Below are 23,851 nucleotides of genomic sequence, written 5' to 3'. Positions count from 1 at the left end.
AGCGCCGTGCAAATCCAATGCGAGTACGGAATACCGGGTGAAAAAAAAAGAAATATTTAGAGTGAGTTTTATTAATTTCCTTTTACTTTTCTAGTTTTGTAAAAAGAATTATATTCGTCTATTAGAAGCTTTTCAGAAGGGGAGCCTTGGCGTAACTGATAAAGTTGCTGCCATATGACCAGGAGATCACGGGTTCGAGCCATGGAAATATCCTCTTGCACAAATGTAGGGTAAGGCTCCGTACAATAGACCCTTGTGATTCGACCCTTTAATTTCCCGGACCCCGCACATAGCGGGAGCATAGTGCGCCCTTTTTTTAGAAGCTTTTCAAAAAACTCTATATAACCAAAGCTTTCTCTTGTTAAACTCACAATCATAATTTTTTTGATATTGATCAAGAATAGAGTAATATTCTTCCAAATATGCGTTTTTCTCTAAATCTTGTCTGTCTTTTTGCTTTTCCCCTAGTTATAGGGGCTTTTGCCAGTAGAGCCAAAGACTTGCCTTTTAATGTCAACTATCATATTCTGTTTGGAAATGAACATGTTGTGTCCTTCAACAGAGGAAGAGAACTTCAGATTTCAATGGACAAAACCTCTGGTAATATATATATATATATATATATATATATATATATATATATATATATATATATATTAAGCTGTTAGAAAGAACACGTTTTTAATTGCTTAATTATGTCTTGTACATGTCTCTAACATGCGGACCGATCTTTTTTTTTTTGGTTAAATCGTGAAAATTATTTTTTTATAAATAGACGTTAGCTATAAGAAATGAACGAGTCTTGTGTGTACTTGAACTGTGTGACCATCTCATGTACTAAAAATTTAAACTCTTAAAAAAATAATTTTAATTACTTAATTTTGTTTTTCAACACATATCACCAATAGTCCAAAAAAGAAAAAAACGAAGAAAATAAAGAAGTATTTTCATTCATGATCAACTTTATTTTTATATTTGTATATGCATGGCGTACATTAAGGGCTCATTTGGTACGGTGGATAAGGGATATTTAATCCCGGGATTAAATTTGAGATAAGTTTAGTTATCCCGGAGTTATAATATTATTTTTATCCATGTTGGAGGGTGGAATAACAATCCCGGAATAACTAATCTTGCTATAATTAATTCTAGGATAACTTGTTTCCAAACCAAACGAACACTAATTAAGTTATTCTTTGTTTATGTATTTTTTTATATTATGCAAAATTATTTGTTGAATTATAGGATCTGGCTTTGGATCCAAGGCGAATTATGGTTCAGGCTTCTTTCACATGAGAATAAAGCTACCAGATAGAGACTCTGCAGGAGTCGTGACTGCTTTTTATGTAAGTATAATTAATATTAACAACTAAATTGTGTTTCAACTTCTATACGCTGATAATTTTAAAAAAACTTTTTCATATATGAAATCCATCGATAGTGTAAAAATAATTGTATTGTCACTGTATATAAGTTAAAATTAAGTAACTTTAATTATGGTTGCAGTTAAGATCAAATACAAAGAATCATGATGAGGTAGATTTCGAGTTTTTGGGCAATAGAGAAGGTAAACCATATACGTTGCAGACGAACGTATTTGCAAATGGCCAAGGAAACAGAGAGCAAAGGATGCATCTTTGGTTTGATCCAACTGCAGATTTTCACAACTATAAAATCCTATGGAACCAGCATCAGATAGTGTAAGACAATTATGTACAGCTTTTTTTTTTTTTACATAGGGGTAGGCGGGTAGCCTTGGCGTAACGGGTAAAGTTGTTGCCATGTGACCAGGAGGTCACCGGTTCGAGCCGTGGAAACAACTTCTTACAGAAATGTAGGGTATGGCTCCGTACGATAGACCTTTGTGGTCCGGCCCTTCCCCGGACCCCGCGCATAGTGGGAGCTTAGTGCACCGGACTGCTATTTTTTCTTTTTTTACATAGGGGTAGCCGTAGCGGCGTACACAAAATATTTCATAAGCGGTATCATAATTTTAAAAAGTGGACTGATGAACAAATTACTATAACGATAATCAGTGTCATTTTTATATTTATTCTAAATATTTTTATTTTTCTTATACATATATATTAAAAGAATCCGACGAAGCAGTATCCAGTGACACTGCGGCCCTAGGGGTAGGATAAGGGGAATGGGGAGGAGATTAGAAGGTGGAAAATCGAGTCCTCACCAACAAGGTAAAAATTGAGGTAGTCAATCAACTGATCTTACTGAGCTACTTATAAGGTTTCCCATATTTATGTACTATTTAAAGTGATATATTCATGTTTTTTTATAACAGTGGTGTCCAACCAATTTGATTTGTGCTATTTCACTGTGTTTTTATTGTTTTCCGCCAGCACAAGCATTGAATAACTCTATCTATTAAAATTTTGACACATGAGAAAAAAACACCTAATTGAATCTTCTTTTACCATAGTCATGTATAGAACTAATAATCTAGTAGTAATAAAGATAAACTGCTCATAGTGTATAGAACTAATAATCTAGTAACCTGAAAAAATAAGGTAAATAACCTACTAAAATAGGTTGATTAAATTGCACTGATATGCAAAAGTTCATCTATAAGTTATTAGTAGAAATAAGATAAATTTCCTGAAACAAAAGACAAGTTAAAATTTCATGAGTCTGATTTTTTATGTTTTCTTTTGCAATATGTTTCAGGTTTTTTGTGGACAATATACCATTTAGGGTGTTCAAAAACAAGGCAAATATTGGAGTGAATTACCCATCAAAACCAATGCAAATATTAGCTACAATATGGGATGGAGATAATTGGGCAACAGATGGAGGATTAACAAAGACCAATTGGTCATTTGCACCTTTCAAATCTCATTTCCAAGATTTCAATATTATTGGCTGCCCAATTAGTTCCATTAATACTAATTGCAATTCTCCTAATTTTTGGTGGAACCAAAAAAAATATTGGAAGTTGAGTTCTAAACAAAGAAAAAAATATGAAGAAGTTAAAGCCAAGTATATGACTTATGATTATTGTGTTGATAAGTCTAGGTTTTCTACTCCACCCCCAGAATGTTTTTCATAATTGTATAGAAAAATAGTACATGCACCTATAATAAATACTTTAATTTTTTTTTCAAGTGAAAATGGTATTTGAACTAGAGTTCTGTTTGGACATGAATATAATTTTAGGTTGTTTTTGAATTTTTGTGGATGATCTGAGTGAAAATTTTGAAAAATAATTTTTTTGGAGTTTTTAAAATTTTTGAAAAATTCAAAAATTCATCTTCAAGTGAAAATTAAAATATTTATGGTCAAACACTGATTCCAAAAAAAGAAAGTAAAAGAATTTCGAGGAAAAGTAAACAAATTTTCATGGCCAAATAGCCAAGCTGCCAAAAATTACTTATTTTAAAAAGTACTTTTGTTCAAAATTACGTTTTCGAAAAAGTACTTTTAGAGATTAACATTTTATGTTTGACCAATTTGTTTGAGAAATGCTTTTTGCGATATTTGATAAGCAATGTTTGACCAATCTTTTCAAAAAGTACTTTTGAGTGTCACATTACGATAAAGGACAGTAAATATTTACTTTACAACTAGCATTATTTTAAAAAAGAGGAATTTTGAATATATATTACAAAAGAATTTAGTTAATGTCCTATTTTTATGTAATTAAATTATAAAACATAAAGTAATATATATTAAAAATTTTAATCAATATAAAATAGAAGTATATAAAAGCAATAATATAGGTAGAAATATATGTGCTAGCAAGTTACATGTATGAAAAATACTATTAATTGTTGAGAAAATAACAAAGTAGGTAATATCGCATTATGTCAACTTTATTATATGCATGCACGCAAAAAAATATATAAATAAAATTACAAACTGGAGTTCATATAATATTAGTATACTAAAAAAGGAAAAACGAAATCATAACATTATGAAAAAAGTACTCGAAGTGATTAGGCTTGTTATTAAAGAGTAATAAGAAACGAAGAAAAGTGTGATGACCCAAAAGGTCATCACTTGCTTTAAATTAAAATCTGTATTTCCGAGGCCTTGAAAACCTCTTTTAGCATCACCTCGATATGCGTGCACAGTCCAGGCGCGTAGCCGAAAAGCTTAAATATGAAAATCTGTGAAAAATGGTAAAATTTGGCTATAAAATGAGTTAATTTGACTTCGGTCAACGTTTCGGGTAAACGGACCCGGACTCGTGATTTGACGGTCCCGGAGGGTCCGTAGGAAAATATGGGACTTGGGCGTATGCCCGGAATCGAATTCCGAGGACCCAAGCCCGAGAAATGAATTTTTTTGTAAAATTGTTTTCTGAAATTGTTTAAGAAAATTTGAAATGCAAAATTGATTAGAACGTGTTGGTATCGGGCCCGTATTTTGGTTCCGGCGCCCGGTACAGGTCTTATATATGGTTTAAGTCATTCCTGTGAAATTTGGTTGAAAACGGACGTCGTTTGACGTGATTTGGACCTTAAAGGCAAATTTGATGTTTAAAGAAGTTTTGAGAAATTTCATTGATCTTGAGGTTTAATTCGGTGTTCATGATGTTATTTTGGTGATTTGAGTACAGAATAAGTCCGTAGGATATTTTTGAGGTTGTGTGTATATTTGGTTTGGAGCCCCGATGGCTCGGGTGGGTTTTGGATAGGCCACGGGGTGAAATTTTGGACTTTAGGAATTGCAGGCCTGCAGACTTCGCATTTCCCAAACTTTCTTCGCAATTCCCAGGTTCGCATTTCCCAAATATTTTTCGCAATTACCAGGCTTGTTCGCATTTCCCAAACTTTCTTCGCAATTCCCAGGTTCACATTTCCCAAACATTTTTCGCAATTACCAGGCTTGTTCGCATTTCCCAAACTTTCTTCGCGATTCCCAGATTCGCATTTCCCAAAAAAATTTCGCAATTCCCAGGCTTGTTCGCATTTCCCAAACTTTTTTCGCAATTCCCGGTTCGCATTTCCCAAATTTTTTTTCGCAATTCTCAAGCCAGCAGAGGTTGGTTCGCAATTGCGAACCCCTGTTCGCAATTCCCACATCTGAGACCTGCAATTTTACACTTAGCCGATTTTAAACCCCATTTTTCATATTCTCTCAAACACAAACACACTTAGGCGATTTTTCAAGAATTCCTTCTTCTCCAAATCAATTGTAAGTCATTTTTAACCAACTTTCTTTAATTCTTATCATCTTTTAACATGATTTCAACTTAAAATCAAAGATTTTCATGGGGGAAATTGGGTGTTTTGGGTAGAACCTAGGCTTTTCAAAAAATGATGATTTGGACCTCGATTTGAGGTCCGATTTCAAAACAAATTATATACTTGGGTTAGTGGGGGAATGGGTAATCGGGTTTCGGTTCGAACCTCGGGTTTTGACCATGTGGGCCCGGAGGCGATTTTTGACTTTTTGGGTAAAACTTTGGAAAATTCATTTTCATGCATTCAAATTGATTCATTTAGCGTTTATTGATGTATTAAGTAACTTGTGACTAGATACGAGCGAATTGGTGGTCGAATCAAGGGGTAAAGTTATAAATGGATCATAAATTGTGTTCGTGACATCGAGGTAAGTGTTTGGTCTAACCTTAGCTTGAGGGATTAGGAGTTGAGTCCTATTTGCTATGTGATAATTGTTGAGTACGACGTATAGGCATGGTGACGAGTATCTATACGTTGGTGTCAAGTATGACTGTGAGTCTTATATTGTGATTTTCATGATTTTGTTGTATTATTCATGCCTTGGTGAAGATTTCTAATTGTTGTATAAAGTTTGTGGAAATAATTGTGACCTATGAACATTGAGGAGCGTTGGCTCGAGTTGTATATGAATTGTGAAAGTATATGAGATGATTTAACCCTTTGAAGCATTGGCTCAAGTGGTAAAGTGAGTTATGAAGTACAAGTAAAAGATAGAGAAAGAGTTATTGAAATGTTCCCTTGCCTGGATTTAATTATTTACTTGTTGCTCCCTTGCCGGGATTTAATTGTTAAATCGTTGTTCCCTTGTCGGGATTCCTATATGTTCTTGTTTATTTCCCTTGCCCTTGATTGTGATTATTGTTTGGGTGAGGAAGAGTGTTAAAGCACGAAGGGTGATGCCGTGCATTGTTTGCTATTGTGAGGAAAGAGTGTAAAGCACGAAGGGTGATGTCGTGCCGCACGATGTACCATTCCGTGCAAATTCTATTGATTATATGTGAGGAAAGAGAGTAAAAACACGAAGGGTGATGCCGTGCACATTTTATTATTCTAATTGCTTTGGTGAGGAAAGAGAGTAAAAGCACGAAGGGTGATGCCGTGCACGTTTTCATTATATTATTGCTTGGTGAGGACGAGAGTAAAAGCACGAAGGGTGATGCCGTGCACTTGTCTTTGATTTTCCTTATTCTTGCTGATAATTGATTTTTGTTGTCCTTTACTTTTATTTACTGATTTTCTTGGTGTTATCGGTTCAAGTGCATTAATTGTCTTATTCCACTATTACTGTGATTCTTTATGTTGGCATTTTCCTTTATTGTGTTACTTGTTATTATTGGCTGGAGGTATCCTTGCGCAACATTATGCCTTGAATTTATGCTATAATTGCTACATGTTTATGTGACTTAATTGCTACTTGATATTTAGCATACTAAATATTAAATTGCCTATTTGCTCCTTAAAGTCCATAATTAATTGCTACTTGTCATTACTTATTTTCCTCGTTGAGTCATAATTATTGTGTACTTTATTGTCTTATGAATTCGTATTAATTATTGCGTTTGTTGGAGTAATTTCATTTGGAAGAACAGTTAATATATGAAATGGGAGCGGGTGGTACGCCTACCACAAAATATAATGAAATGGGAGCGGGTGGTACGCCCACCACAAGATATGAGAAATGGGATCGGGTTGCGCGCCTGCAACGAGTTGTGAACCGAGAGTGAAATCTGCCTTTGTTTTCCTTATCCTTGTTAGAAGTTGAATTTTGGTTTCCTGATAATTCTCTTGAGATTTTGTTTTATTTGTTATTTCTCGAAGCATGTTTCCCCCTCCCACCTTTATTTGTTATTTCTACTTTACTCTCTGCCGTATATTATACAACTGCACAGGTTTATGTGGTAGTCTGGTCTAGCCTCGTCACTACTTCGCCGAGATTAGGCTAGGCACTTACCAGCACATGGGGTCGGTTGTGTTGATACTACACTCTGTGCTCTTTTGCATAGATCCAGGTCCTGGACAGCAGTAGTAGCTCGAGAGCCAGCCTTCAGTCCACCGAGACTCCGAGGTAGCCTTGCACGGGTTCGCAGGCCTGGCGTCTCTCTCTCTCTATCGACTTTCCTGTTTCTTACATGTATTTCCAGAGACAGTGTTGTATTTAATTCTTTCTGACCTTTATTTGTAGTACTCTTAGACCGTCTGTGAAACTGTTACACCAGTTTTGGGTAGTCGAAATTCAAACGGTTGTTTTCATGTTATCGCCTTATATTTGTTAAAAGAAGCAAAGTGATAATGAAGTAAGTAGCTAAGGATTGGCTTGCCTAGCTCTCGTTAGTAGGCGCCATCACGACTCCCGAGGGTGGAAAAATCCGGGTCGTGACAAGTTGGTATCAGAGCTCTAGGTTACACGGGTCTCACAGTTCACAGACAAGCTTAGTAGAGTTTGAGGGATCGGTACGGAGACGTCTGTATTTATCCCCCAGAGGCTACAGAGTTAGGAAAAGTTCCACTTCTATTCTTCCCTGTCGTGCGATTTTGTTCTCTCAATGCTAAATTGAAACCTCTACTCTTGTCCCTTCGCGAATGCCGAGGTCATGTACCGCTTCTTCAGCTGAGCAGCAGCACAGACCAGTGATAGATCAGCTACGTCTTCGGAGGCTTTGTGGAGGTTGGATAAGTTTCATCAAGCTCTTCACTACTACATTCAGCGGTGCATCTACTGAGGATCCCCAGAATTATCTAGACAGTTGTCATGAGGTTCTCAGGAACATGGGGATCGTGGAGACCAATGGGGTCGATTTTGCTACCTTTCACTTGTCTGGATCCGCCAAGACTTGTTGGAGAGATTTTTGATTGGCTATACCAGTTAGGTCACCAGCTTTGACTTGAGAACAGTTCACGCAGCTATTTCTGGAGAAGTTTCTCCCTATCACTCAGAGAGAGGTCTATCGGAGGCAGTTTGAGCGTCCCCAGCAGGGTTCTATGACTGTTACTCAGTACGAGATCAGATTCATCGACTTGGCTCGTAATGCTCTTATCATACTTCCCACCGTGAGAGAGAGTGAGGAGGTTCATTGAGGGACTCGTCCAACCCGCACAGTTAGCTAGAGGTGGAGGTAGAGGTATTAGAGGTGGAGGTAGAGATGCTAGAGGTGGAGGTAAAGGTATTAGAGGTGGAGGTGCGGGTACTGTTCTGGTTTGTAGTAGAGAAGCTTCGATTTATTTTGCGCCGCATCTGGTCATGCCTAGTGGTTCTTTGAGTGCCCCCGTTTATGTGTCTACGCCGGTGGGTGATTCTATTGTGGTGGATCGCGTCCATTGTTCATGTATAGTGGTTATTGGAGGTCTTGAGACTCGTGTAGATTTGCTTCTTCTAGACATGGATGATTTCGATTTTATATTGGGGATGGACTGGTTATCACCTTACCACTCTATCTTGGACTGTCATGCCAAGACTGTGATCTTAGTTTTACCGGGTATGCCTCGTTTAGAGTGGAGAGGGACTCCTGGTCATTCTACCCATAGTGTTATCTCTTATGTGAAGGCTCGACGTATGGTCGAGAAGGGGTGTTTGGCCTATTTGGCATATGTTCGTGATTCTAGTGCTGAGGTCCCTTCTATTGATTCTGTGCCCGTTGATCGTGAGTTTCCTGATGTTTTCCCTTTGACCTACCGGGTATGCCACCCAACAGGGATATTGATTTCTGCATTGATTTGGCTCCGGGCACTCAGCCCATTTCTATTCCGATGTATCGTATAGCCCCGCCTGAGTTGAAAGAGTTAAATAAGCAGTTGCAAGACTTGCTTGAGAAGGGTTTCATTAGACCCAGTGTTTCGCCTTGGGGTGCGCCGGTGTTATTTGTTAAGAAGAAGGATGGGTCAATGAGAATGTGTATTGATTACCGGCAATTGAACAAGGTTACAATCAAGAATAAGTATCCGCTGCCGAGGATTGATGATTTGTTCGATCAGCTTCAGGGTGCCAAGGTATTTTCCAAGATTGACTTGAGATTTGGCTACCATCAGTTGAGGATTAGGGCATCCGATGTCCCTAAGACAGCTTTCTGCACTCGGTACGGGCATTATGAGTTCTTGGTGATGTCATTCGGGTTGACAATTGCCCCAGCAGCTTTTATGGATTTGATGAACCGGGTGTTCAGGCCTTATTTGGATTCATTTGTGATAGTCTTCATTGACGACATTTTGATATGTTCCCGCAGCCGGGAGGAGCAAGAGCAGCATCTTGGATTGGTTCTTCAGACCGTGAAGGATAGTCATTTATATGATAAGTTCTCGAAGTGTGAGTTCTGATTGAGTTCATTTGCATTCCTGGGTCATGTTGTGTCAGCAGAGGGTATTCAGGTTGATCCGAAGGAGATTGAGGCAGTCAAGAACTAGCCTAGACCAGCATCAGCTACAGAGATTCGGAGTTTCTTGGGATTGGCAGGCCACTATCGTCGGTTCGTGGAGGGGTATTCATCTATTGTAGCCCCGATGACCAGGTTGACCCAAAAGGGTGCCCAGTTCAGATGGTCGGACGAGTGTGAGGCGAGCTTTCAGAAGCTCAAGATAGCTCTGACTACGGCACCGGTGTTGGTTTTGCCCACAGGTTCCGGGCCTTATACAGTTTATTGTGATGCATCTCGTATTGGACTTGGTGCAGTGTTGATGTAGGATGGCAAGGCTATTGCCTATGCTTCAAGGCAGTTGAAGATTCATGAGAAGAACTATCCGGTTCATGATTTGGAGTTGGCAACCATAGTTCACGCATTGAAGATTTGGAGGCATTATCTGTATGGCATGGCATGTGAGGTGTTCACGGATCACAAGAGTCTTCAGTATTTGTTCAAGCAAAAGGAGTTGAATTTGAGGCAGAGGAGGTGGTTGGATTTGTTGAAGGATTATGATATCACCATTTTAATTCATCCGAGAAAGGCCAATGTGGTGGCCGATGCTTGAGTAGGAAGTCAGCGCATTTCATTCCTATGGCAGTCTCCTATTCATCCGAGAGGTTAGCTGAGATCTATATTCGGGAGATTGTTCGCCTTCATGGTGTGCCCGTATCTATCATTTCGGATCGGGGTACGCAGTTTACCTCGCATTTCTGGAGAGTAGTTCAGCGAGAGTTGGGCACACGAGTTGAGTTGAGCACAGCATTTTATCCCCAGACGGACGATCAATCCGAGCGGACTATTCAGATTTTGGAGGATATGCTCCGAGCTTGTGTCATTGACTTTGGAGGCTCGTGGGATCAGTTTTAGCCTTTAGCAGAGTTTGCCTACAACAACAGCTACCAGTCGAGTATCCAGATGGCTCCTTATGAGGCTTTATATGGTAGGCGGTGTCGGTCTCCGATTGGATGGTTTGAGCCGGGAGAGGCTCGGTTGTTGGGTATGGATCTGGTTCAGGATGCCTTGGACAAGGTCAGGATTATTCAGGATAGGCTTCGTNCTCCGAGAGTTGATTTTATCAGGATTTGCGGCAGCATTATTGATGGAGGAGAATGAAGAAGGATATCGTTGCGTATGTGGCTCAATGTTTGAATTGTCAGCAGGTTAAGTACGAGCATCAGAGGCCCGATGGTTCATTTCAGAGGATTGAGCTTCCCGAGTGGAAGAGTGAGCGGATCACTATGGATTTCGTTGTTGGACTCCCACAGACTCGCAGAAAGTTCGACGCAGTATGGGTCATTGTTGATAGGCTGACCAAGTCAGCACATTTCATTCCTGTGGCAGTCTCCTATTCTTCAGAGAGGTTAGCTGAGATCTATATCCGTGAGATTGTTCGCCCTCATGGTGTGCCCGTGTCTATCATTTCGGACCGAGGTACGCAGTTTACCTCGCATTTTTGGAGAGCAGTTCAGCGAGAGTTGGGCACACGGGTTGAGTTGAGCACAACATTTCATCCCCAGGCGGACGGGCAGTCCGAGCGGACTATTCAGATTTTGGAAGATATGCTCCGAGCTTGTGTCATTGACTTTGGAGGCTCGTGGGATCAGTTTTTGCCTTGAGTAGAGTTTGCCTACAATAACAGCTACCAGTCGAGTATCCAGATGGCTCCTTATGAGGCTTTATATGGTAGGCGGTGTCGGTCTCCGGTTGGATGGTTTGAGCCGGGAGAGGCTCGGTTGTTGGGTACGGATCTGGTTCAGGATGCCTTGGACAAGGTCAGGATTATTCAGGATAGGCTTCGTACAGCTCAGTACAGGCAAAAGAGTTATGCAGACCGCAAGGTTCGAGACGTGGCTTTTATGGTCGGTGAGCGGGTATTGCTTCGAGTGTCGCCTTTGAAGGGCGTGATGAGATTTAGGAAGAAGGGCAAGCTCAGCCCTAGGTTCATTGGCCCGTTTGAGACTCTTGATCGAGTGGGAGAGGTGGCTTATAGACTTGCTTTCCCGCCGAGCTTATCAGCCGTGCATCCAGTGTTTAATGTGTCCATGCTTCGAAAATATCACGGCGATCCATCCCACGTGTTAGATTTCAGCACTGTCCAGTTGGACAAGGACTTGTCTTATGAGGAGGAGCCGATAGCTATTCTAGACCGGCAGATTCGTAAGTTGAGATCGAAGAGTTTTCCTTCTGTTCGTGTTCAGTGGAGAGGTCAGCCTCCTGAGGCATCGACCTGGGAGTCTGAGTCTGATATGCGGAGCTGTTATCCCCATATTTTCCCCGACTCAGGTACTTCCTTCTTTCTTCTGTCCGTTCGAGGACGAACGGTTGTTTTAGAAGTGGAGAATGTGATGACCCAAAAGGTCATCACTTGCTTTAAATTAAAATCTGTGTTTCCGAGGTCTTGAAAATCTCTTTTAGCATCACCTCGATATGAGTGCGCAGTCCGGGCGCGTAGCCGAAAAGCTTAAATATGAAAATCTGTGAAAAATGGTAAAATTTGGCTATAAAATGAGTTAATTTGACTTAGGTCAACGTTTTGGGTAAACGGACCCGGACTCGTGATTTGACGGTCCCGAAGGGTCCGTAGGAAAATATGGGACTTGGGCGTATGCCCGGAATCGAATTCCGAGGTCCCAAGCCCGAGAAATGAATTTTTTTGTAAAATTATTTTCTGAAATTGTTTAAGGAAATTTGAAATAAAAATTGATTAGAACGTGTTGGTATCGGGCCCGTATTTTGGTTTCGGGAATCGGTATAGGTCTTATATATGGTTTAAGTCATTCCTGTGAAATTTGGTTGAAAACGGACGTCATTTGACGTGATTTGGACCTTAAATGCAAATTTGATGTTTAAAGAAGTTTTGAGAAATTTCATTAATCTTGAGGTTTAATTCGGTGTTCATGATGTTATTTTATTGATTTGAGTACACGAATAGGTCCGTAGGATATTTTTGAGGTTGTGTGTATATTTGGTTTGGAGCCCCGAGGGCTCGGGTGAGTTTTGGATAGCCACGGGGTGAAATTTTGGACTTAAGGAATTGCAGGCCTGCAGACTTCGCATTTCCCAAACTTTCTTCGCAATTCTCAGGTTCGCATTTTCCAAACATTTTTCGCAATTACCAGGCTTGTTCGCATTTCCCAAACTTTCTTCGCAATTCCCAGATTCGCATTTCCCAAACATTTTTCGCAATTACCAGGCTTGTTCGCATTTCCCAAACTTTCTTCGCGATTCCCAGGTTCGCATTTCCCAAAAAATTTTCGCAATTCTCAGGCTTGTTCGCATTTCTCAAACTTTTTTCGCAATTCCCGGTTCGCATTTCCCAAACTTTTTTTTCGCAATTCTCAAGCCAGCAGAGGTTGGTTCGCAATTGCGAACCCCTGTTCGCAATTCCCACATCTGAGACCTGCAATTTTATACTTAGCCAATTTTAAACCCCATTTTTCATATTCTCTCAAACACAAACACACTTAGGCGATTTTTCAAGAATTCCTTCTTCTCCAAATCAATTGTAAGTCGTTTTTAACCAACTTTCTTCAATTCTTATCATCTTTTAACATGATTTCAACTTAAAATCAAAGATTTTCATGGGGGAAATTGGGTGTTTTGGATAGAACCTAGGCTTTTCAAANTAATCGGCTATTTTTGTGTAAAGATCCCTTTTTCTTTTGGTGGAAAAGATATATATATATATATATATATATATATATATATATATATATATATATATATATATATATATATATATAATATCAAGCTCGTGTGGAGCAGTTCAGGTGATGCATTATAGGCATCAGATTTACAAACCTAGTAGCCAAACCAATGGTTCCCGTAGAAGAACCATTAACTGTAGGTAAACTAGTAAAACCTAAAACATCCGTAGCAAAACTAGATACAGTAGTNCTTAGCCAATTTTAAACCCCATTTTTCATATTCTCTCAAACACAAACACACTTAGGCGATTTTTCAAGAATTCCTTCTTCTCCAAATCAATTGTAAGTCGTTTTTAACCAACTTTCTTCAATTCTTATCATCTTTTAACATGATTTCAACTTAAAATCAAAGATTTTCATGGGGGAAATTGGGTGTTTTGGATAGAACCTAGGCTTTTCAAAAAATGGTGATTTGGACCTCGATTTGAGGTCCGATTTCAAAACAAATTATATATTTGGGTTCGTGGGGGAACGGGTAATCGGGTTTTGGTTCGAACCTCGAGTTTTGACCATGTGGGCCCGGGGGCGATTTTTGACTTTTTGGGTAAAACTTTGAAAAATTCATTTTCATGCATTCAAATTGATTCATTTAGCGTTTATTGATGTAATTAAGTAACTTTTGACTAGATACGAACGAATTGGTGGTCGAATCAAGGGGTAAAGCTATAAATGGATCATAAATTGTGTTCATGGCATTGAGGTAAGTGTTTGGTCTAATCTTAGCTTGAGGGATTAGGAGTTGAGTCCTATATGCAATGTGATAACTGTTGAGTACGACGTATAGGCATGGTGACGAGTATCTATACGTTGGTGTCAAGTATGACCGTGAGTCTTATATTGTGATTTTCATGATTTCGTTGTATTATTCATGCCTTGGTGAAGATTTCTAATTGTTGTATAAAGTTTGTGGAAATAATTGTGACCTATGAACATTGAGGAGCGTTGGCTCGAGTTGTATATGAATTGTGAAAGTATATGAGATGATTGAACCCTTTGGAGCATTGGCTCAAGTGGTAAAGTGAGTTATGAAGTACAAGTGAAAGATAGAGAAAGAGTTATTGAAATGTTCCCTTGCCGGGATTTAATTATTTCCTTGTTGCTCCCTTGCCGGGATTTAATTGTTCAATCGTTGTTCCCTTGCCGGGATTCCTATATGTTCTTGTTTATTTCCCTTGCCCTTGTTTGTGATTGTTGTTTGGGTGAGGAAGAGTGTTAAAGCACGAAGGGTGATGCCGTGCATTATTTGCTATTGTGAGGAAAGAGTGTAAAGCACGAAGGGTGATGCCATGCCGCACGATGTACCATTCCGTGCCAATTCTATTGATTATATGTGAGGAAAGAGAGTAAAAGCACGAAGGGTGATGCCGTGCACATTTTATTATTCTAATTGCTTTGGTGAGGAAAGAGAGTAAAAGCACGAAGGGTGATGCCGTGCACGTTTTCATTATATTATTGCTTGGTGAGGACGAGAGTAAAAGCACGAAGGGTGATGCCGTGCACTTGTCTTTGATTTTCCTGATTCTTGCTGATAATTGATTTTGTTGTCCTTTACATTTATTTACTGATTTTCTTGTTGTTATCGGTTCAAGTGCATTAATTGTCTTATTCCACTATTACTGTGATTCTTTATGTTGGCATTTTCCTTTATTGTGTTACTTGTTATTATTGGCTCGAGGTATCCTTGCGCAACATTATGCCTTGAATTTATGTTATAATTGCTACATGTTTATGTGACTTAATTGCTACTTGACATTTAGCATACTAAATATTAAATTGCCTATTTGCTCCTTAAAGTCCATAATTAATTGCTACTTGTCATTACTTATTTTCCTCGGTGAGTCATAATTATTGTGTACTTTGTTGTCTTATGAATTCGTATTAATTGTTGCGTTTGTTGGAGTAATTTCATTTGGAAGAACTGTTAATATATGAAATGGGAGCGGGTGGTACGCCTACCACAAAATATAATGAAATGGGAGCGGGTGGTACGCCTACCACAAGATATGAGAAATGGGATCGGGTTGCACGCCTGCAACGAGTTGTGAACCGAGAGTGAAATCTGCCTTTGTTTTCCTTATCCTTGTTAGAAGTTGAATTTTGGTTTCCTGATAATTCTCTTGAGATTTTGTTTTATCTGTTATTTCCCGAAGCATGTTTCCTCCTCCCACCTTTATTTGTTTATTTCTACTTTACTCTCCGCCGTATATTATACAACTGCACAGGTTTATGTGGTAGTCTGGTCTAGCCTCGTCATACTTCGCCGAGGTTAGGCTAGGCACTTACCAGCACATGGGGTCGATTGTGCTGATACTACACTCTGTGCTCTTTTGCACAGATCCAGGTCCCGGACAGCAGCAGTAGCTCGGGAGCCAGCCTTCAGTCCACCGAGACTCCGAGGTAGCCTTGCACGCGCCCGCAGGCCCGGCGTCTCTCTGTCTATCGACTTTCCTGTTTCTTACATGTATTTCCAGAGACAATGTTGTATTTAATTCTTTGAGACCTTTATTTGTAGTACTCTTAGACCGTCTGTGAAACTGTGACACTAGTTCTGGGTAGTCGAAATTCAAACTGTTGTATTAGAAATTCATGTTCTTTAAATTGTTATCTTCCGCTTAATTATTTAAAGTTTCGCTGTTTTCATGTTATCGCCTTATATTTGTTAAAAGAAGCAAAGTGATAATGAAGTAAGTAGCTAAGGATTGGCTTGCCTAGCTCTCATTAGTAGGCGCCATCACGACTCCCGAGGGTGGAAAAATTCGGGTCGTGACAAAAAGAAGAAACAACAGAAGAGAAAAGAAGAAATCTATTTATAGAGGTTATTCTAAATGTGAATAAGAGAAGAAGAATAAAAATACGGTAAAAATAAAAAGAGAAAAAAGGAATAGTAGAGATAAAAAAAAAGTAAAGGTTAAATTAATAAGAAATAATTTAGGAAACACAATTTTATGGTAAGGATATTTTTGTCCTGAGAAATTAATTTTCTGCTTCTGTTTCATGGAAGAAACTAGAATGTAACTTCTTCTCAAAAGTAGAAAAACTGCTTGTACTGCTGCTCAAAAGTACTTTTGTGTTTAGGCCAAACATCTCATATTTTTAAGGACCCGTTTGGCCATAGATTTTGCCAAAATTTATTTGGGTTTTCTTTGGCAAATATATGTTCGTTCATAAATTGTATCCATATTTTGGCAAATTCCCAAAATCCAAATCCCAAATCCCAAAACTAGCTTAAGAGTTGGTTTTGGCCCAAAATATTACTATTATATTTTTTAAAAATTGCCCCAAACTTTTGTATTTTATAAAAGAGCCCACCATTTATTATTTTGTAACAATGCTGCTTCATCTTCTCGGTCATCTGATAGTGCATTATGTAGTTTATTATAAAAAATGATAATTTTGTACCAAATTTATTTATGTTCAGGACTATGGTTTGCGATAAATATAATGAATGTTATTGATGAAGGTACTGTCTGGTATTTGTCATAGTTTTTAGAACTTGCGTGTATAAGTCATGTTTCATGATTTTTTCAAAAAAAAAAAGTGAAATATGTTTTGAAAACTGATGTCCAAACACATTTTTATCTTCAAACCAAACTTCACCTAAATCAGATTTTTCAAAACAAATTTGGGAATCTATGGCCAAACGCTAGATAAATAAGTCCTTATTTTTTGGGCAAAAAAATACTTTTGACCTCCTAGAAGCCAAACAATCTCCTTAAACCCCAACCAAACATTATATAAACGTATGCTGATTTTAGTATGGAGATTATTATACCTGTTGTAGCCAAACCAAACAGCCCCTTATTGTGTTACCCGATTAAATGCTTACCCAAACCTCAACCCGAACCCGATTCCCAGGAAATTTGACGGCACATTCTTATTTCGATTTTCCCTCTTCCCTTCAGAAATAACAGGGAAAACATTTTAGCTGCCAAAAACAATCTTTCCTGCACCACTTACAATTTTCATTCCTGCTAGTTTGTGTTTGTGTAAATTAGTACATCCACAAAATTAGGGCTAGGGTTAGGGTTAGGGTTCCGAGCTTTGATTTGGGTTTGGTGATCAACTCTGGAAGCGTGATAAGTACCATGTACGCTGATCGGGAAGAGGCACTAAGTCGGACGTCTATAAAAGAAAGGCTGAAGCGCAATGCTGCTGATGATTCTGCTCGCCGGAGACTAATTTCCGGCAAGAGGTCCTCTCTCTCCCTCACACACACGCACACACAATGAATGCGGAGCATCTGCACATATTATACTTTGTGGATGTTGCTGCATATATATACCTTGTGTTCCATTTTATGTGACCGTGTTTGGCTAGGCATAAAATATAAGAAAGAAAGATAGACTTTTGAATTGTAGTTTGAAACAACCGGTAGTGCCTATAAATCAAGGTAAAATGAGAAATATAAAGTTAAATTGTTTCAATATATAGAAAAGTGCCATTCTTAACTAAAAAAGGAAGTGTGCCACATAAAATGGAAAAGATTCGAGTCGAGGGCACCGGTACTACTGCACCAACTACTACTTTGTTGCAGTAGGTATAGACTTGGTATAAATACTTAGTATTTTTTGAAGAAAAAATTTTCTATTATATATGTGGTTTAAGTGGCGGCTGAAGGTGCATCCTTGCACGTTTGGTTTGATATATTGTTTGTTAGCTTCAATCAGCTTTTTGCTTCGGTCCTAAAAATTGCTTATCATGTGTTCGAAGTGAGAGGCAGAGCCAGGATTTGAAGCTTATGGATTCAGGATTCTAGCACTTTCAAGTCACTAGGGTCATTAATAATTTGTACAAATTAAATGGATTTCTTAAAACCAATACAGAGTTTCGGCCTAAGTTACTGCGTTCCGCTGAACCCATACCTTGGTCTCTAGCTCCGCCCCTGCTCGAAGTGGTACTTGGTTAGTTCAGGAAAGGGTAGAGTGGGTTATACTGTAAGCAGGTCCTCCCTTTGCATTTCTGCGAAGAGGTTATTCCACGCTTTGAAACCATATGACCTACAGGTCAACATGTCATTAAGGAGTAACTGTACCATTGTACAATAGCTGCTTACTGAAAGATTGTTCTCTTCTTCTTTTGGAGTATCACAGAAGAGGCATGTAGGTAGCACTCAAACTTACACTGGCTCACTGGTTATCGCGATTCTAATTTGGACTTTCTGACCTTTAGCAAGTAATGGATGGAATTAATTTAATAAGATTTGTGTATCTAGCTCAAATTTAGCTGGTCATCTTGTTTATTTCCCTTAAAAGAGTGCCAGCTCTGGTCAGATAAAGGCATGGAAGATTCTTGTAATGATTGAATTTGTTTTTATGGTACGCTTCATTGTTGCTTATTTGGTTTTCACCTTATTGCTTGCTTATTACAAAACAACAACAACATACCCAGTATTATCCCACCACGGGGTATGGGTAGGGTAGTGTGTACGCAGACCTTACCCCTACTTTGTGAGGATAGAGAGGCTGTTTCCAATAGGCCCTCGGCTCAGGAAAGCATAAGCACCACATTAATGAAAATATAGACAAGATCCAAAAAGCCATATAAGAAGGTTTTCACATATTGCTTGCTTATTGTGTCCTAGAATTGGAAACTAATTTTTATTTGGGAGGGATTGGATTCATGTAGATGGATTTGATGCTTGGTCAATAGCATTAAAGATTTTATGCAATGTAATGATAACGGGAGCAACATGAATACTATAAATCAAGCTGTCAAAATGGCATATTGGTGTTATCTGACCATTATTTGTCATGAGTATGTTTATGAGATGAATCATATTTATCTTCACAGGTCAAAGCTTTTCCCTAAAAAGAAAGAAGAATCTTGTCAATCTTTTTGTTAATAGCTGTAGTTCGTTTTTTCAGGCTTAGAGAAGACGATGACAAATGGGTGCATGACCTTTATGAGCCTGATGAACTTCAAGGATCAAGTATGGGGTGTTTGAGAACCACGTTATTCATATAGCATTTTTTCATAAATGAATGGGCAGTATACTTTTTGAGTTCTGCAATAAAAGGTTGGTTTGTTTATTGTTGTGCGCTTGTATAGATCAGAGAATTGGTACAGAGGATCTTCGTCTCAAACTTCAACGAAGAAGAAGTATTCAACAAGCTACTCAAATAATAAAGAGTTCTTTATCTGGAGGTACGAGGGATCTGCGGGAAAAGCTCTCTGGTAATGTATACTCGCAAACAATGCAAACTGGTCCCCCTAAAAAAAAGCTAAGGACAATTCCTGAAGTCAGCAAACCTTCCAAGAGAAGTGTCGTAGCTGAAGCTCCTTCCTCAGAGACGAAAAACATTGCCAGCAAAGTTTCTAAGAAGAAGTCCCAGCAGAAGGCAAGAATATCTCACTTACTCAGATTACTTTTACAAATGAGATCTTGCTGCTAGAAATTGTACAGCCCTTTAAAAAATTCACAATCAGGGGAAAAAGCACAAGTCTGAGAGTGTATATCTAGACACCAAAATTTTGGTTATTGCTTCATGGATCTCACTAAGACAAAATATGGCTTTAAGATAACCGCCAGCAGAGAAGGGTAAGTGGAGGTCTTAGACAAAGATAGCATGTTTACATGACACCGTATTCCTTAGTCTTCTGCTCTTTAAGCATTAAGATATTTAATTTGCTGCTGTTGATTGTTGGACCGTGTTTCTACGAAGCTACGGCGTGAAAGTTCGGAAAGTATTATGCTTATAGCAGTCTGCAGGTCCAGTATTAGAATTCTGTGACATGTAATCAGATGACCAGTATAATAAAAGCTGCTAAGTGTGCGTATATCTAGTAGTCCTCAAATTTATTTGTATTGTTCAAAGAAAGATAGCTGTTTTAATTGTTCATTTCCATAGTTGAGTCCACTGGAAGATTTGAAGACTTCATTTCTGAGACCCAATGTGCAGTAGCTTCTTGCTTGAGCAACAAATTGCTTTATTGTTTATTCCCACTTAGATACAGGTGCTTTCTGGGCATACTTATTTTATTCTGTTCTGTATGTGTATGCTTTGGGTAAACGGTATATGCTTCCTGGAGTCTTTAATATAGCTGAGTGACTGGGTGTTGATGCAACATTACACTATGAGGACTTCATTCTCTAGGAACCTATTTGCAATACATTCTTGCCTGGGCTGAAACCACATGTATAGAAATTACATTACTGTTATGCCTAGTTTAGTACAGGTGCTTTTTGGACATACTTATTTTATTTTCTTGTGTATGCTTATGCTGTGGGTAGGAATTGTTTATGCTACCTGAACTCTTCAATGTGGCTGGAGTAAGTGGTTCAATTGTAGATAAAACCTGTTAAATCATACCATTGATTCTGGTATCTACTAAAGTTCACGGCCCATCTTAAACCTGTCATTGCACCAGTACCGGCAATTCAACATACTTTTCCAAGGAAGCAAACAGCTAAGACGTCTCCTCCCCATTTGTGTCAACTTTTCACTTCCTGTAAGTGAGCTGTCCCGATCCACTAGTTAAATAAATGGAAGCCAGAAGAGTAATTGAAAATATAAACAAATATACTTGGTCAACATTCAGCAAGGTAAGATCGTTTAAATGGAGTGTCTTTACTCCCCAGGAAGATGATTATCCACCTGTTTAATCATTTTCTAGTACTAATGTATTGTACCCAATGAGGGGCACATACCTCTTCGAGATCTAAGTTAGAGATAGATGGTGAATGAGAAGTACACATCCTTTTTTGTTTTATTTAGTTATTTAATTTTATTTTTGACTAGGGAGGGGATAGTCTTGTGGAAAGGACCATCCACCTCCAAGGCTCCAACCATGAGTTGGGGGTTCGAGTCTCCAAGGAAAGCAAAGTGTGAAAGGACCACTGTTTGCTCCTTGTTTTTTTGTGGTTGGTTTGGGGGGGGGGGGTGTTAAGGTTTACCATAATAGAAAAAGGTAGGCAGCCTTTTTACTTTTTACTACACTACTAATGCTGAGAAGCCAGAATTAACATAAGACTATAAGAGTAATAGGTGTATGGAGCTCAAGGAGGCTTTAGTGATGGATGGAAAAAAAGGTCATGCTTATGTATGAGAGGAAGTTCCAGTGACTAGATAAGGTTGATAATAGGCTGGATTCTAGACAATTTTTGCTTCTCTAGGATTCGGCCGCTATGCACATTTTTATTTACTGAATTCTGTTATTGGTTTTGATGAAGAGGGCATGTCTGAAACTTGAGGGTATAGGACTTATTTCAGGCAAAGAGGTGCTAAATCAACTAGCTTGCGCATTCCATTGTTATCAAACAGGTTACAGATCCTCAAGTCAGACAGAAGACATCAAATGCTCCACTTTTGCCAACAAAAAAAAGGATTACAATGCGAAATTGAGCTGCAAATATGTATAGGATTGGGTTTTTTCATTAGCGAGGTCTAAACCACTTATTTTCACTACCTTCCTTTGGGCCTTCTGTGAGAATTCATATTCTGGAAAAGAAAAGAGAGCTTAATAAGGATATAGTTTTCAGGGCGAAAAGACACTAATAGATTATATGCTAAAGTCAATCTGGACTGACCTAATAGGCTAGTACCTTATGGAACTTGTATATTTGGAATATAAGAGAAGCAAAACACCATATGTTTCACCTGTGTGGTAATGATTATTCTTGATCAGATCTGAATTTCAAGGTCTAGGCAAGTCTTACTTACAGTTATCTTTAAGAAAAGGTCAAGGCAAAAAAGAAAGAGGAAAAGGTCTACGCAAGTTTTACACCGTCCGCTCTTGCACCTGGAAACTTCACCTGAGTCCATGTTGACTCATACTGGAAGACAAACCTGCAATAGTGCCTTGTATGAATGTTATTGTTCAACTTTACTGTGGTTTGTTCCTCAATTCCTGCCGTGATTTCTAAGACATTATATAGAGATCTGTGGTTAATCTAGTCTTACGTCCATTTCATTGGGATGCAGCCTATGTTCCTTTCCAGTATTTTCCTTCAACTATGTTGTGCAGCAAACTTGCACATGTTTTATGGCCGTTTAGCGTGAGTTTCCTCAATCAGATGATGTGCAATTACAATCGTCTGCATCATGTTTAATAGTTTTTGTATAAATAGTAATACTGTGGCACTTGCCATTCTTACTGCTTATCTTGTTTTGTTTGGTTCTTTCCCTCTATGTTATCAGCAATGTCATAGAGTCAAAAATAGTCGACAACTTGTTGCTTATGCCCCTCAGAAATTTCTGATATGAGGTTGCTTTGTTACATATATTTTTTTCTGTTGCAGGTTGAATCAGTAGATAGTTTTCTACAATCATTGGGTCTTGAGAAGTATGCAGTTACATTTCAAGCTGAAGAAGTATGTAGTTTTCCGCTCCTATTGTCATTTTCAGTTTACTTATAAGAGCTGCAGAATATCACCTATGACCTTACTATTATTCTTGCAGGTTGATATGGCTGCTCTTTTACACATGACAGATGAAGATCTTAAAGCTATGGGAATACCAATGGTATGTATGTTGTTGTTACGGGCTTCATAAGAATTGATCTGGAGTTTGACCCTTCAGGTTTTTATCTTCTTTTTTTCCGCCCAATAGAAAAGGCATCACATCACAACAAAAAGGATAAGATTTTTATCCTTTTCTTTTTCTTTCTCAAAATACAAAAAAAAACCAAAAAGATAAGATGTTGATCTTTGTTGTCAGCAGGAGGAGGAACTGTTATTAGTAGGATGATAGATTTCTCAATAAGTACGCAAATGTCTGAATTAGTAGGATGATAGATTTCTCTCGACTTTGTTGTTGCGAAAAACTTGGATTAGTTAAGATAACCAGATTAGAATAACCTTAATATTTTTCAGAGAAGACTTTTTAATACGGCGGTCATGAAAATCACATTGATTTGGAGAGATTACAAGGCTTAGTTCTGCGGCAAGGAATCAAAGCTTGGGAAATTACTTTCCTTTGTGAAACTTCTTTAGCCTCTTGTATTATTTCAGTCTTTGCAATGGCCATTTACTTAAAAAATTCTCATGAGCCCTAACAATGTGGATTAGAGTGATAATCAGGGTTATATCTTCCTTTATTAAGTGCCAATTAAAGTAAATGTCCATTGTTGTTTTCAGGGTCCAAGGAAGAAGATACTTTTAGCATTGGAATCTAAAGTTTGAGAATTTGGGTTACATCTTCCTCTGCTAGCTAGCTTTGTACAAGTCTGTCTTTAGATTTATTTCCTTCTTTTTGGGGGTTTTATCACTCAATGTGGTTAACTAGAGCTCACTAACTGTAACTAATCTGAATATCAATTCAAGCTCGACCTTAATGGTATTTAATTAGTTTGCTTAGCATGTAATTCGGGTGTCAAAAAAAAAAAAAAAAAAAGAGAACTATTTAATACTCTGAAATTGTTTTCCATTGTCAGTTCCCTAGGTATCCTGATGATAAATTGGGAATAGACAACAAATGTCAATTGAAGCATTGTGCTTGTTGTCATCCTTGACCTTTGGAATGAGTCAAGAAAACTGTTTGAGCTAATTTTTTAAGCGGTTTTAAAATATTTAAAGCATTTAAGAATTATGTTCCTATAGCATATAGAATAG

General features: G+C 38.3%; 2 protein-coding genes across 2 annotated transcripts; both read left to right on the top strand.

Moving 5' to 3' along the window:
- On the top strand, positions 389-3,119 carry LOC109223075 (xyloglucan endotransglucosylase/hydrolase protein 2). Its single transcript, XM_019387334.1, has 4 exons — positions 389-600; positions 1,246-1,346; positions 1,507-1,700; positions 2,683-3,119. The coding sequence occupies exons 1-4, from the start codon at positions 423-425 to the stop codon at positions 3,062-3,064; spliced, it is 855 nt and encodes a 284-aa protein (XP_019242879.1). The 5' UTR covers positions 389-422; the 3' UTR covers positions 3,065-3,119.
- Positions 17,089-23,604, top strand: LOC109214759 (ankyrin repeat and SAM domain-containing protein 6-like). The gene is made up of 6 exons (XM_019378709.1): positions 17,089-17,494; positions 19,167-19,231; positions 19,351-19,640; positions 22,541-22,612; positions 22,701-22,763; positions 23,378-23,604. Exons 1-6 carry the CDS (start codon positions 17,388-17,390, stop codon positions 23,420-23,422), a joined length of 642 nt encoding a protein of 213 aa, XP_019234254.1. The 5' UTR covers positions 17,089-17,387; the 3' UTR covers positions 23,423-23,604.

This window comes from Nicotiana attenuata, chromosome 2 (genome assembly GCF_001879085.1).
Source record: "Nicotiana attenuata strain UT chromosome 2, NIATTr2, whole genome shotgun sequence".
NCBI classification, from domain to species: domain Eukaryota; kingdom Viridiplantae; phylum Streptophyta; class Magnoliopsida; order Solanales; family Solanaceae; genus Nicotiana; species Nicotiana attenuata.
The sequence above is the reverse complement of the archived record's forward strand: the minus strand, read 5'-3'. Positions and strand labels throughout refer to the sequence as shown.

Coding starts and splice junctions, on each gene's coding strand:
- LOC109223075 (XM_019387334.1), top strand. CDS start 423: ATGCGTTTTTCTCTAAATCTTGTCTGTCTTTTTGCTTTTCCCCTAGTT. Junction 601..1,245: donor TTCAATGGACAAAACCTCTG/GTAATATATATA, acceptor GTTGAATTATAG/GATCTGGCTTTGGATCCAAG. Junction 1,347..1,506: donor GAGTCGTGACTGCTTTTTAT/GTAAGTATAATT, acceptor TTATGGTTGCAG/TTAAGATCAAATACAAAGAA.
- LOC109214759 (XM_019378709.1), top strand. CDS start 17,388: ATGTACGCTGATCGGGAAGAGGCACTAAGTCGGACGTCTATAAAAGAA. Junction 19,641..22,540: donor AGAAGAAGTCCCAGCAGAAG/GCAAGAATATCT, acceptor TTTCTGTTGCAG/GTTGAATCAGTAGATAGTTT. Junction 22,764..23,377: donor AAGCTATGGGAATACCAATG/GTATGTATGTTG, acceptor TGTTGTTTTCAG/GGTCCAAGGAAGAAGATACT.